The following is a 12,145-nucleotide window of genomic DNA, read 5'->3' as shown; positions in this document are numbered from 1 at the left end:
CCACAGAACCAGAACAACGATCGTCTACTGGAATACAACAAGAAAACAACGACCGCACGCTGAAAAACTGCACTAAAAACACAACACCAAAAATATTCTCTATTACCGAAAACAAGGTGCACAATAATACTGCTTTTCCCAGCGTAACCTTGAAGGAATGTTCAAATGTTACCATAAATATTAAATATTAGTTTCTTTTGTTAATGCGTTAGCAATTTTCTTAATAAAAACGAGTTAAATTAAAAGTTGTATTTAATTTATTTTGTTCATGCGTTGGCAATTTTAGTAATAAAAACGATTTAAATTAAAATTTGATTTGTGTGGTCTCTGTTTGCAGTCGTATAAATAGTATCGTAAAAAACTCGTTTGAAAACCTCTTTGCACACTCGCACGACTTGTGGACCTCGCCTTCGGCTCGGTCCACCAATATGTCGCGCTCGTGTGCAAAGAGTCGTTTTCAATCCTTGTTGTTTAATATACTATTTTGCAATTAGTGACATAACGAACTTTTCGTAACCAGTTGCATAATGGTTTTCATTATATAACTAGTTACATAAAGCAGAACGTTTTGACACTTGTTTCGATAACAAAAGATGTTAGTTTATATGTCAAAATTAGAAAAAAACAATTTGAAAGCCTGACGAAATTGTCATTTAGATAACCATCAATGATTTAAGAATATTTTAGTAGACGCAAAAGTCAATCCTTCAAATCAGGTCGGAAAATGTTTCATAAAAATTTAAACGGGAAGGTTAAAAAACACATGACACATCTGTTCCATTATAAGGGAAACGTAAAAGGGGACATACTTTTCTTTACTTCGGGCCATTTTTCTCTGGGAATCCTCTCATCCTCGTATTCAACTCCGGCATAAGCGAAAATGAAACGAATGTGCTCCGCCCGCCCTCTGGCATTGAAATACATCAGCTTGTAGTGTGGCGACATGCTATTTTAAACCTGAAACAATAAGATGCTTTAGAATGTGCCCGTGCTGGCTGCTAAGATATTTTAAAGCACGTGTAGGTGCTTATTCATACATAATCCTTGACGGGTATCTTATCCATCACCCTCGTGTTATTTAACCCGAAGCCGGTATACAAACTGCGTTGTCATTAAGCTCAGTTACATTTATGATAATGGTTAAGATACACCCACTCCTAAATGGTACACCGAGAATTATAAAATTGAATTGAAAGGTGTTGTGAGAGCTTTCGAAATGGTGCAATATTACTTGATCAATTAAGAAAGTTACAGGCCACGAAAGTGTAATGGCTTATTCAATCAACTTTTTATTTGGCCGGTGGCCGAGCGGTTTAACGTGTCAGTACTTGAATCGATGTGTGCAACTGTCGTGACTTATCTTATCGACGGATATTAGCCACCGATCGGGATGCCTCAAGACACTCTGTTTTTGTGATTTTCTGTAGGAAACCTTCATGTGCGTCAAGAAAAACAAGCTTCAATATTTTATTTAAATTATTACATGAAAATATTAATAGATGTAGATGTATTATTCTCTTAATAAATCTTAAATCAGTTTCAAATAATATTATACTTTTCCTTTCAAGAAAAGATTATTTTAATTTTAACCCGACGTGTTCTAACAGTTATTTATGAAGTGTTAAAAGTGATATTTTATTTTGTGAGTGGGGAATATTGCGGAAGGACAAATAAAATAAAATCAATTTTAACAAATGTATCATACAATATTTTTTGTAACTGTTATTAAAAAAAATACCGTATGTGGGTATTGAACTCCTGATTTATCGCTTACGTGTCGGACGCACTGAGCCACCCGTTCATGTTGTTTGATTGAAAAAAAAAAAATAAAATAATAAAAAAGCACCGCCTAATTCAAATAGATGTGTATTTTACAATAATAAAGTTAGAGCGATAAAATTTATAGGGGACATAACTAAAACTCTAAGCTTCCTTGCCATAATTTCAAAATGACTTAATTTCATACACACAGGATGGTAGAAATTTAATTCCGAATTTAGTAAACCTTAAACCATTTTAAGTTATTTTTTTTTAAATGGAACACCCTGTATATTTTTGTCTAACCTGATGAACAATTTTGTTCTCTTTCGAATGGTACAATGGTTCTCTATACCTATCTCTTCTAATTTTTAAGGTATTTACTGTTTAAGCACCAATCTGTCACCAGTTTATTGTTGTCAATTTAACACATACAGTGAATTGATTATTATTTATTGTTAAAGAATGGAAAATGTTAATATTTATTCAAATGCTGATATTCTAAATTTACTATTAATTCATGGAGAGTGTCACAAGATAATAAATACAACTTGCAGAGTATCTAATGAATGTACTCATTGACTACCAATCAGTAGGGATAAATTGAAAATAATAAGATAACAGAATTAAAATAAATAATACGAATAATAATTATTTTCAGAAATGTAATTATTTTGCTAGAACCGACCCCCATCTACCTGTAATCAGTTGTGTATTCTTCTTATTACCCCACCTGTAACAGCTCTGGATATTTGGGCAGCAGGTAAAGTTTCAAAGGTTTCTCTTATACGGGAAACTAGGTTTTCTTCAGAATAAACAGGCGTTGAGTATATTTTTTCTTTTATTGCACCCCAGATATAAAAATCTGTTGGTGAGAGATCTGGAGATTGTCTTTAACGAAGCAAAATACGTTGACACTAAACGTAAATTTCTTTCACGGATGATATGTGGATTTTCTGATGCCCAAAAGTGTCGGTTGTGTCTATTAAAAGTACATTCATTACTAAATTTTGACTCATCTGTCCAAATGATTTTACGTAAAAACTCTGGATCTTTTTATGTCTTAAAATCGTATGCTACAGTCTTCCAGGCTGAGGTTTTTGCTATTTTGATGGTAGCAAGCAAGGAGGAGGTAAGGAATTGTGCAGAGGAGAAGATTTTTATCTGCTCCGACAGTCAGGCCGCGCTCAGAGCGGTTAGCTCCCCGAGGACTAGGTCTGCCCTTGTCCAAGAATGTGGAGACGCTCTAGAGTCTTTGGCCAGACGAAAAGAAGTAGAGTTGGTTTGGGTCCCAGGCCATAGGGGCATCCCTGGTAACGAGAGGGCGGATCAATTAGCTCGTCTTGGGTCCAGGGGACCTGGACAGGGACCTGAACCAATCTTAGGTATCACACGAGGCAGCATTAATGGGGCCCTCAATAAGTGGGCCTATCAAACTTTAGGTCTGGATTGGAGGAGAAATAGAGGATGCAGGCAGGCCCATAGTTTTATACATGGACCTAGCAAATCCAAGACAAGATGGCTGCTGAGCCTCAGTCGAAGAGCCCTAAACCAAATGGTGGGGGTTCTGACAGGCCACTGCAGACTTAGGAGGCATTTAAGCTTAATAGGAATTGAGGAGGACCCTCTATGCCCGAAATGTGGCGAAGGGGAGGACACCCCTGTCCACCTTCTGGGACAGTGTGCAGCCTTTGGGAGAATAAGACATAAAGTCTTTGGTGCTGAAGAGCTGCAAGGGGCTGAGGTGAGAGACCTTCCATGGACCAAAATCCTGGCGTTCATTAGGGCGTCGGGTAGGTTCGAGGAGGGTCAGACGCAGAGAGTGGTCAGGTGATAGGACGGCGGGGTAGGCAAAAAGGGCCCACTCGTGACCTAATTGCCAGGCTGAGGCCGCCCCTTTACTACTACTACTACTACTATGTCTTAAAATCACTTCACAGAATTGGGTTCGTCTTTCAGCATCCCTGGGATGAAGTGCAGGTACAAAATTAAATTTAAATGGATTGCTAACTATTAGTTTTCAAAATCTTTTAGATGGAGGTTTTTGAAATGCCTAAATGCTGTTCAGCAGCACGAACTGATGATTCAGGGTAAGCATGAAAATGTCCAAAACATTGACTTCATCTAAAGTTATCGGCTTTGGCAAAATTCTATGTGCAGAAATTCGACCATGTTCTAATTTCTTAAAATTCTTCGTAGAATGTGTCTACTCATTGATGGTAAATCAGGATATCTCTCATTAAATACCCTGCAAGTCGTATTTATTATCTTGTGATACTCTCCATGAATAAATAATAAATTGAAAATGTTAGCATTTGAATAAATGTTAACGTTTTCCATTCTTTATCAATAAATAATACTCAAATAAACATTCACTGTATGTGAACAACAATAAACTAGTGACAGATTAGGTGCTTGTTTTGAAGTTCCACTAAAAATTTCACAGGCATCCTCGCAAAAAATTATGCGATATCCGTTGACTGCATGAAAAACAGTAAATACATTAAAAACTAGAAGAGATAGGTATAGGGAACCATTATACCATTCGAAAGAGAACAAAATTGTTCATCAGGTTAGACAAAAAAAATTTACAGTCTTCCATTTAAAAAATATAAGTTAAGATGGTTTAAAGTTGCATAAATTCGGCATTAAATTTCTATCACTCTGTATGAGGTTAAGTCATTTTGAAATTGTGGCACGTAAACTTAGAGTTTTAGTTATGTCCCCTATAAATTTTACCGCTTTATCTTTATTATTGTAAAATACACATCTTTTTGAATTAGGTAGTGCTTGTTTATTTTTTTTTTTTTGAAAAAAATTAAATATATCAAAAACGGTTAACTTTAAGAATAGGAAATCTTTATGAAATATCATCTAGAAATTAACATAGATCCAAAATTGCAATAATATCCAAGGTGTTCCATTTAAAATAACGAAGATGACGTCAACTTCCGGTATAACCGGAAGCGTTAGGTGAACGCACTTATTTTAGTTGAGAAAGACATACCCAAAAACACTATTGCCCAAATTTTCAAATTAAAATCGAAGTAGTCTCTGAAATATGTCTAATGTCCCGGCACTGTGGGACACCCTGTATATCAAGTCAAGTACTGTATAAGGGATTACTAAGTAAAACAGTTGTAAGTTGTTTAGTGTTTATTAGTAACTACAATTAAAACTGTCCATAAATATATTGTAAATTTTGTATATGAAAAAATCGATTTTGAATAAAATACCTACGGAAAATGAAAGTAATTTTATTTTTCTATCAGATGTTGAGGAAGCCGCAAATAGGTCAACTATAGATCTATTGCCCCAGAAATTGCGGCAAAAATATGATATAGCACATAAAAGATTTATTGATATATTAAAATGAAGAAAGTAGCAGATAAGTTCACTGAAAATATACTTTCCGCTTACTTCGAACAAAAATGTAAGTTATGAAAGGCGTCAATACTGTGGTCTAATTTATCTATGATAAAACCTAGTTTGCAAATCAAGAACAACGTGGAGTTTGTTGTAAGCGGGAGCCAATGGCTCCTCTAGCTGTTGCACTAGGTGTTGCGAGTATAATTCAATGCCGGTAGGGGCAAATAGCTCTCGGAGTAGTTGTTTCTCGCAGCACTGACTAGTCAAAGAACGTGGAGTATTATAAGCTAATAGTGTTTCTAAAACCAAAAACTGTAGAATATTGGCCAAAAAAATCTAAAATATTTACTAACCAACAAATTAACACATTTTTGAATGAAGCTCCAGATACCAAATATTTATTAATGATAGAAGTTGCATCAATCTTTGGTTTATTTGGAGCATGTTGTGAAGAACTTCGTAAATTAACATTGGATGATATTGATAAATCAGAAAACTCCTTATTGATTCATATTATGAAGACTAAAACCAATGTTCGTCGTAGTTTTTGTATCGTATACATCAATTATTACAGGTACCATAAACGCATTAAGGCCAGCCGCCGTTACCATCCGTCACTTTTTTCTAAATTACGTTAACGACAAATGTACTGTTCAACCTGTTGGGATAAATACTTTTGGGAAAATTCCTACAATATTACCGAATTTCTGAAATTGAGAGATTCTAAGCTGTTTACTGGCCAGGATTGTTCGGGTTGTAATATTAATAATAATGTTTCTAAATAAATAATTAATAAAAATATATTTTTTCTAAATCTATCAATACAGCAATCTATTATCTTGAGAAGAATGCATATTACTATATGGTATATAGAATTTTATTTTTAACACTAGTGTTAAAAGTGTTTTTGACACATAACATTATAAAAGTCAATGCAATGATACCAAGTATAATTGCAACAATTACTTACTGATTAGTATTAAAAGATTAAGTAAGTGGATATAATGTAAATATGCATTACGGTTATCTAGTGTTGTAAATTATGATGTACTTCGGGATTTTATGACAAATGAAATTAACTTTAGACCGACATGAAAACTTTATTTTAAAATAAACTGTATTATGCTGCTGGTAAGTCATACTCTGAATGTCAACTACACGAACATGTAAAATGTGCATTATCTGCACAGTAACTGAACGGGATGCATACATAAAACTAGTTCATGTTGACGATTTATGTTGGGTAGAATCAAAGAAAATATTTAGAATTGATGAAGATTAACTGGCATCCTTTCAATTTAGACAGACGTATCTTCAGATATTTGTCTACATTAAAATTATGTGACCTATATTTCAGGCTAAATTAGCTTACTCCAAGTATTCTAATTCCAATGGGGATTTCTTTTAGGTTTAAAAATTAAATTTTATGACCTAAACAAAAAATACAGTAAATAAGTGAAAAGTGAAAAAAATATTTCAAAAACAAGCTTTTATTAAAATGCACTGAAAAGAATATAATAAACCAAGCAGTTCAAAAAGCCCATAATATTCTGTAAAACTCAAACCCATAAAAGGGTTGAATATGGCTGCTCTATAGAAATATCATCAACAAAATTATGATAAATATACACGTACTATTTATAATCAGTATGTGATTTAAAAGCTTGGAATTTTTATTTTAAGGGGTAAGTTAAGGAAATTAAACATACAAACATACGTGTGAAGTTAAATAAAAACTTGTAAAATAGATGGCAATTTAGTTACTCTTCACTCTAATTTTCTTATCCACTATAACTGTACAAATATAGTAATAATACATTTTACACAGTAATCACGATACAGTTTTTTATTTCATGTATAGTCTCTTTCAAGATGATTACTTCAAAGGATACACTGTAAAAAAAAATCACTCATATTTCACTCAATTTTACTCAATAATCTATCAATTTCTGTTCACACCCGATTGAGTGAAATTTTCACTCTATTAATATGAGTATAACTGAGTGAAACTATTGCATCAGAAATGAGTGAGTTTTACTCAAATCCGAGTTAATGCACTTTTAAGTCTATTCTGAGAATATAAAACCAATTTAGAGTTGACTTTTTCTTTAGTATGATTTAAATTTAACTTTTATTGAGCCATTTTTTACTCAGACTTGGTTTTTAATTAATTAAATATTGAGTGCAAAAATAAACCACTGATACATGATTAATTAGGATATACAGTGTAGAAATTTATTAGACGCTATCAGCGTGTACTGCAAATGATGAACTTTCAAATTAGGAGACATATTGTAAAAATATACAAGGGAAAAATTATGAATGTCGCAAAATACAAGTCTGGAGTAAAATGAAATTTAAGTTTCAAAGACCGATATTTTAAAAAACATTATACACGTTTTAGTTATTTTTTTAAATAAAATTATATGTATCTACGAATATATAATATGTAATATTGTAGATTTAAGCCAGCAGAAAAAAAAACAATAATTAATACGTGCTATCAAAAAAATCTCGCGAGGAGAAAGAATCGGAAAACAATTCGAGTAACAATGTGAATTTTAATAGGTAACTTTTTATTATAAGTAAAAAGGAAACCTACTTGAATAAAAATACAACGTAAAATAAAAGAAGTGTCATTTACCTGATGCTTCAACACCACAGTTTAGTGGTGTTATAGTGTTATATAGTTATAGTATAGTTATAGTTATATTATGGGACTCCAGTACTTTCCCTATTATTATTGTTATTATTATTATTATTGTTGTTGTTGCTATTATTGTTACTAAAACCTCTTCAGTTTTACTTGGAAGTGTGTATGTCAGACTTGAGTGAGATGACATTTAGTGTGAAATTAAATAAGTCCAGTTTTAATTATCATTAGCAAAGGTTCTTAATGTATGCCTTTGGTTAGCGGTTGTTTTGTATTTATATTTGGGTGGTAAGAGCAACGATCGTGGGTTTCTCTGCCATGCTCTTTCCCCGCAGGAGCTCTAGCTGAGCCTGGCACTCTCCTTCTATGTTTAATGGTTGTTAATGTTTTTGTTGTTCTTTCTATTTGTCACATGTTTAATTTGAATTGTATTTAAATAAAGGTTAGGTGTATTTACTCTGCTTTTGTTTTATATAATTAAACCATACATCCCCTCCACAAAGTTAGTAGCCAGCACCTTCCGGTCAATTAAAAAATAAATACACACAACGTAGGGATTCCTTATGACGTTCACATATTTTTGGCCACAACTACGTTTACTTATTTTTTGTCGAACCTAGGGTTGTTATACTACAAATGGATTCACTCCGAAACTTTATTGCTTTCACTCACACCGATTTTTTTACAGTGTACTGTGTTTATAACACCCGAATTTAGTGAAAGCATTTCATTGACATAATCAATATATTTTATTTTCTGGACCCTCTCCATAATTCTATAAATCAAATTTTGGATTCGTATTAATTAACGTTATGAGTTTATTTAAAAATTTCAACAACTTAGACAATTTGTAACTACACAGTAAAAGTGTATTAAAATATATTTATTTTACCTTAATATTAATTGAATCCCCAAATAAAACTTATCTGCAATTTCTTGAAATTAAAAAATGTTTAGTCCGATTACGTGACGATATCAAATATTGGTAATTAATTTTCTTTGAGTTAATTGTTTTACATACGCTACCTGCTTTACTTTCATAGAATAATCACGTTCCAATATTACTATCTGTTTTTAAGCAATTTAAGCATAGGAAATTGTAAAACTTACTGCCTTTTCCATATTGTTTCCAAATTTCTTCTAATTCTTTTTGGTTTTTTCAAACAGATATTTGAAAAAATCGCAACGTTTGTTGATTTTAAATAACATTAACAAAAATAATTAAAATTTTATTTGGTGTCCCATTTTAAATAACGCATTGGGAAGCACTTTGAATAAAAACTTTTTCGAAAAAAGTTGTAAGGCTTTGAGTGGGACATTCGATGTGACCTTGAACTTGACACAAAGGTCAACCGTTGACGTCAAATGAAGGTCAACATGGATTTTTAGATATAATATATACTTCTAAGACCGGAAATGGATAGAGCGGGAAATTTTACGTTCAAATATGTCCTTATGTTAAAGGTCAAGGTGACCCTAAAGGGTTATTTTAGGGTCAAATAAGCATCTGAATAAGATTTTGTGATAGGTTTCGGGAAAGCACTTAAAACGAAAGATTCTAGTTGAAAGTGTTATAGTTTGATGGGATCATACAATGATCACCTTGACCATGACCTAGAGGTCGAACTTGAAGGTCAAATTAAGTTACGAAATAGGAGAACCCTGTTTGCAGCCCTATTAAGTTAAAACAAGATCGTTATGGTCCAGCCAGTCAAGGTAGATCGATATTAAAAAATATTTTTCTTTAACCGTACTCCCGGTGAGCTTTTTAGTGACACGTTGAGACCTCGGAAGCTATAAAAGAAAGAAAAGTAGTTAAATGTGAAAAAAATGTATCAGTATGTTATTAACTGATGGTTCTTGTAAATCATTATTAACTTTTTTTTCTTCTATTTGCACATTATCACATTTTTTGCAATTATAATAATACATCGTAGTTAGTAAAAAATTATCATTTCGTTCAGTATACGATTAAGTTTGGCGCATTTAGAAAAATAAAGTTGATAGTTTTCCCAAACTTTGGTACAAAACTTTGAGTTCCTTGTGAAATTCCTTGCAATAAGTTGACATAACAATATCATTACAGATTTAAAAAGATCGTGAACATAAAAAGTTACACAGAGCACTGGTCTTGATCATCTAGCAGTTACGAAACTGATAAATATGGCGCTATAACTGCCACGTGCACATAATTGAGATTTATCTTATACTTTACGTACAACACGGCCAACTTTTAACGAGAATCGCAACGATGTGTGGGCCCAGATACAGCCATTATTTGTCTTCAGATGGATTTCCTGAGTTAATTAATATCGTGTTACATGTTACACAACAACTACTCCATGTACAAACTCAGAATCGCAGCAAAATTTATGCGCCAAAGATTTTCCAATTAAGGGAAATAATTACGTGTTACAGAAATTCGAAATATCAAGCTAACTCGATATAACGAGCGTTCAAATAAAAACGTGGTCGAAGTTGGCTCTGACACATTGGACGTAGGGAGTAGCTTATAGCGACCAACTTAACCTCATTTCTCAACGAGCTGTATAGCAGCTGTCAGTTTCAATAACGTTAATGACTATATAACTTTATTTTAAAGAATAATCGTGATAACAATAACAAACAATTAAAGGAGCTGCGGAAAGTGTCCCCCTCCTTGTTATAACAATTAATTAAAGCAGCTGCTGAAAGTGTCCCCCTCCTTGTTCCAAGCACTTTTCACACCTGTTCCTCAAAGAATTAAAGACATTTTCTAAGATGCTCGGGGTATTGTTAATTTCACGAATCTTGTCTATAAGTCGAGCCTGCAGATGGTTTAAATCAGGAATAGGCAGTTCAAAAATAGTGTTTTTAAGGTAAGGCCACAAAAAGAAATCACACGGCGTAATATCACATGACCTCGGTGGAAATTCATGTTCAGCATTGAGACTTATTAGTCGATTTTGGAAAACTTCCCTAAACATATTCATCGTCTCGCCTGCCGTATGTGCCCTTGCGCCATCTTGTTGAAAGTAAAAGTTTGTGATTTCGTTTTCTTCCAGCTGGTTAACAAAAGGAGCGATAATTTCTTCTCTATACCTTTGCGCAGTAAGAGTACCATTAAAATAAATAGGTCCATAAATCCTCCTTCGATTGAGAGCACATCAAACTCCAATTTTTTGAGCGTGTAGAGGGCCCTCGACAAAAAAGTTTTCTGGTTTTTCAGAAGACCACATTCTCATATTCTGTGAGTTTACGTAACCACTTAAATGAAACCAGGCTTCATCAGAAAAAAAGGTGATATTATGAAGTTCACCGTAGTTGTTTAAAAACCATTCACAAAATACAGCCCGTCGCGGAAAATCAACTTCATGAAGTTCTTGCTGACAAGTTAAACGATAGGAGAACAAACGCAAATCTTTTTTTAACACTGTGTGGCAGGTACCGACTGATACTCCCACCATTTGTGATAAAACACGTACAGAAGTTCTTGGCGCATTTTCCATTATTTGTTGGACATTTTCTTTTAATTCTTCAGTCCGCTTTTTAGGTCGGCCGCTTCCTTCTTTTCTTGTTACACTGCCCGTTTCACGAAAATCATTCACACAACGCTGAACTGCACTTTGAAAAATTTTGTACTCAACAACGCCGGGAAATTGATTTTGAAATTCTATGAAACAATCCTCAATAGAATACCTCCATATTCCATCAATCTTGCGTCCATTTCTAAAGTAGGACTCTATGATAAACACTTTTTGTTCTTGAGAAAACACCATTTTAAACGCTTTTTAAAACGAAAATATTCAAATTATAGCGGCGATATAGCGCTTTGACAGATGAGGTTTAAGTTCATTTGCTATACGCTACGCCCTACGTCCAAATTTTCAGAACCAACTTGACCACGTTTTTATTTGAACGCTCGTTATTACCTCTAAAACTGGGGTGACCAAACTATTTTTATGTCCGTCAGTATCCTAAACCTTTTTTCTTTCCTCATATATTAAGACGAAAATTTCATTTATCTGGAGCGTTTCGGAGGACACCATTGTCTGAGGAGCGGTTCCGTTTGTCAGGGCGAGTCAAGGGTTTTTGATAGTGGGTCAACGCCCACGAGACCTAGTCCAAGAACAACAAGTGCAAGTTAAAGATTCATACCTAAAGCTAAGAAAGAGCGATGTAAGTCTGTAATTGACGTGGCATAGCAAACCGAAAAGCTGTCGTACTTTAAATACAGAGTGTTCCCAGTTCAATTGTCAAAAAAAATCTTTCTTCATAAAAATTTTTGCTTGTCCAGAAGCCCTTGGCAAGATAGTCATTTGTTCTAATTAATGTACAGGGTATTCAAAAATTTGGAAAAGGTAAAAAAGTGAAGAGTAAAGTACC

General features: G+C 33.6%; 1 protein-coding gene across 1 annotated transcript in view; it reads right to left on the bottom strand.

Moving 5' to 3' along the window:
• Positions 1-12,145, bottom strand: part of LOC108912518 (glutathione S-transferase) — a 157,435-nt gene that overhangs the window by 65,905 nt on the left and 79,385 nt on the right. Inside the window, exon 2 of the mRNA XM_018717758.2 lies at positions 810-957. Within this exon, the coding sequence (XP_018573274.1) occupies positions 810-945 (136 nt within the window). The 5' untranslated portion in view covers positions 946-957. The remainder of the gene's footprint in view (positions 1-809; positions 958-12,145) is intronic.

This window comes from Anoplophora glabripennis, unplaced genomic scaffold, assembly GCF_000390285.2.
Source record: "Anoplophora glabripennis isolate ALB-LARVAE unplaced genomic scaffold, Agla_2.0 scaffold546, whole genome shotgun sequence".
Lineage (NCBI taxonomy): Eukaryota > Metazoa > Arthropoda > Insecta > Coleoptera > Cerambycidae > Anoplophora > Anoplophora glabripennis.
The sequence above is the reverse complement of the archived record's forward strand: the minus strand, read 5'-3'. Positions and strand labels throughout refer to the sequence as shown.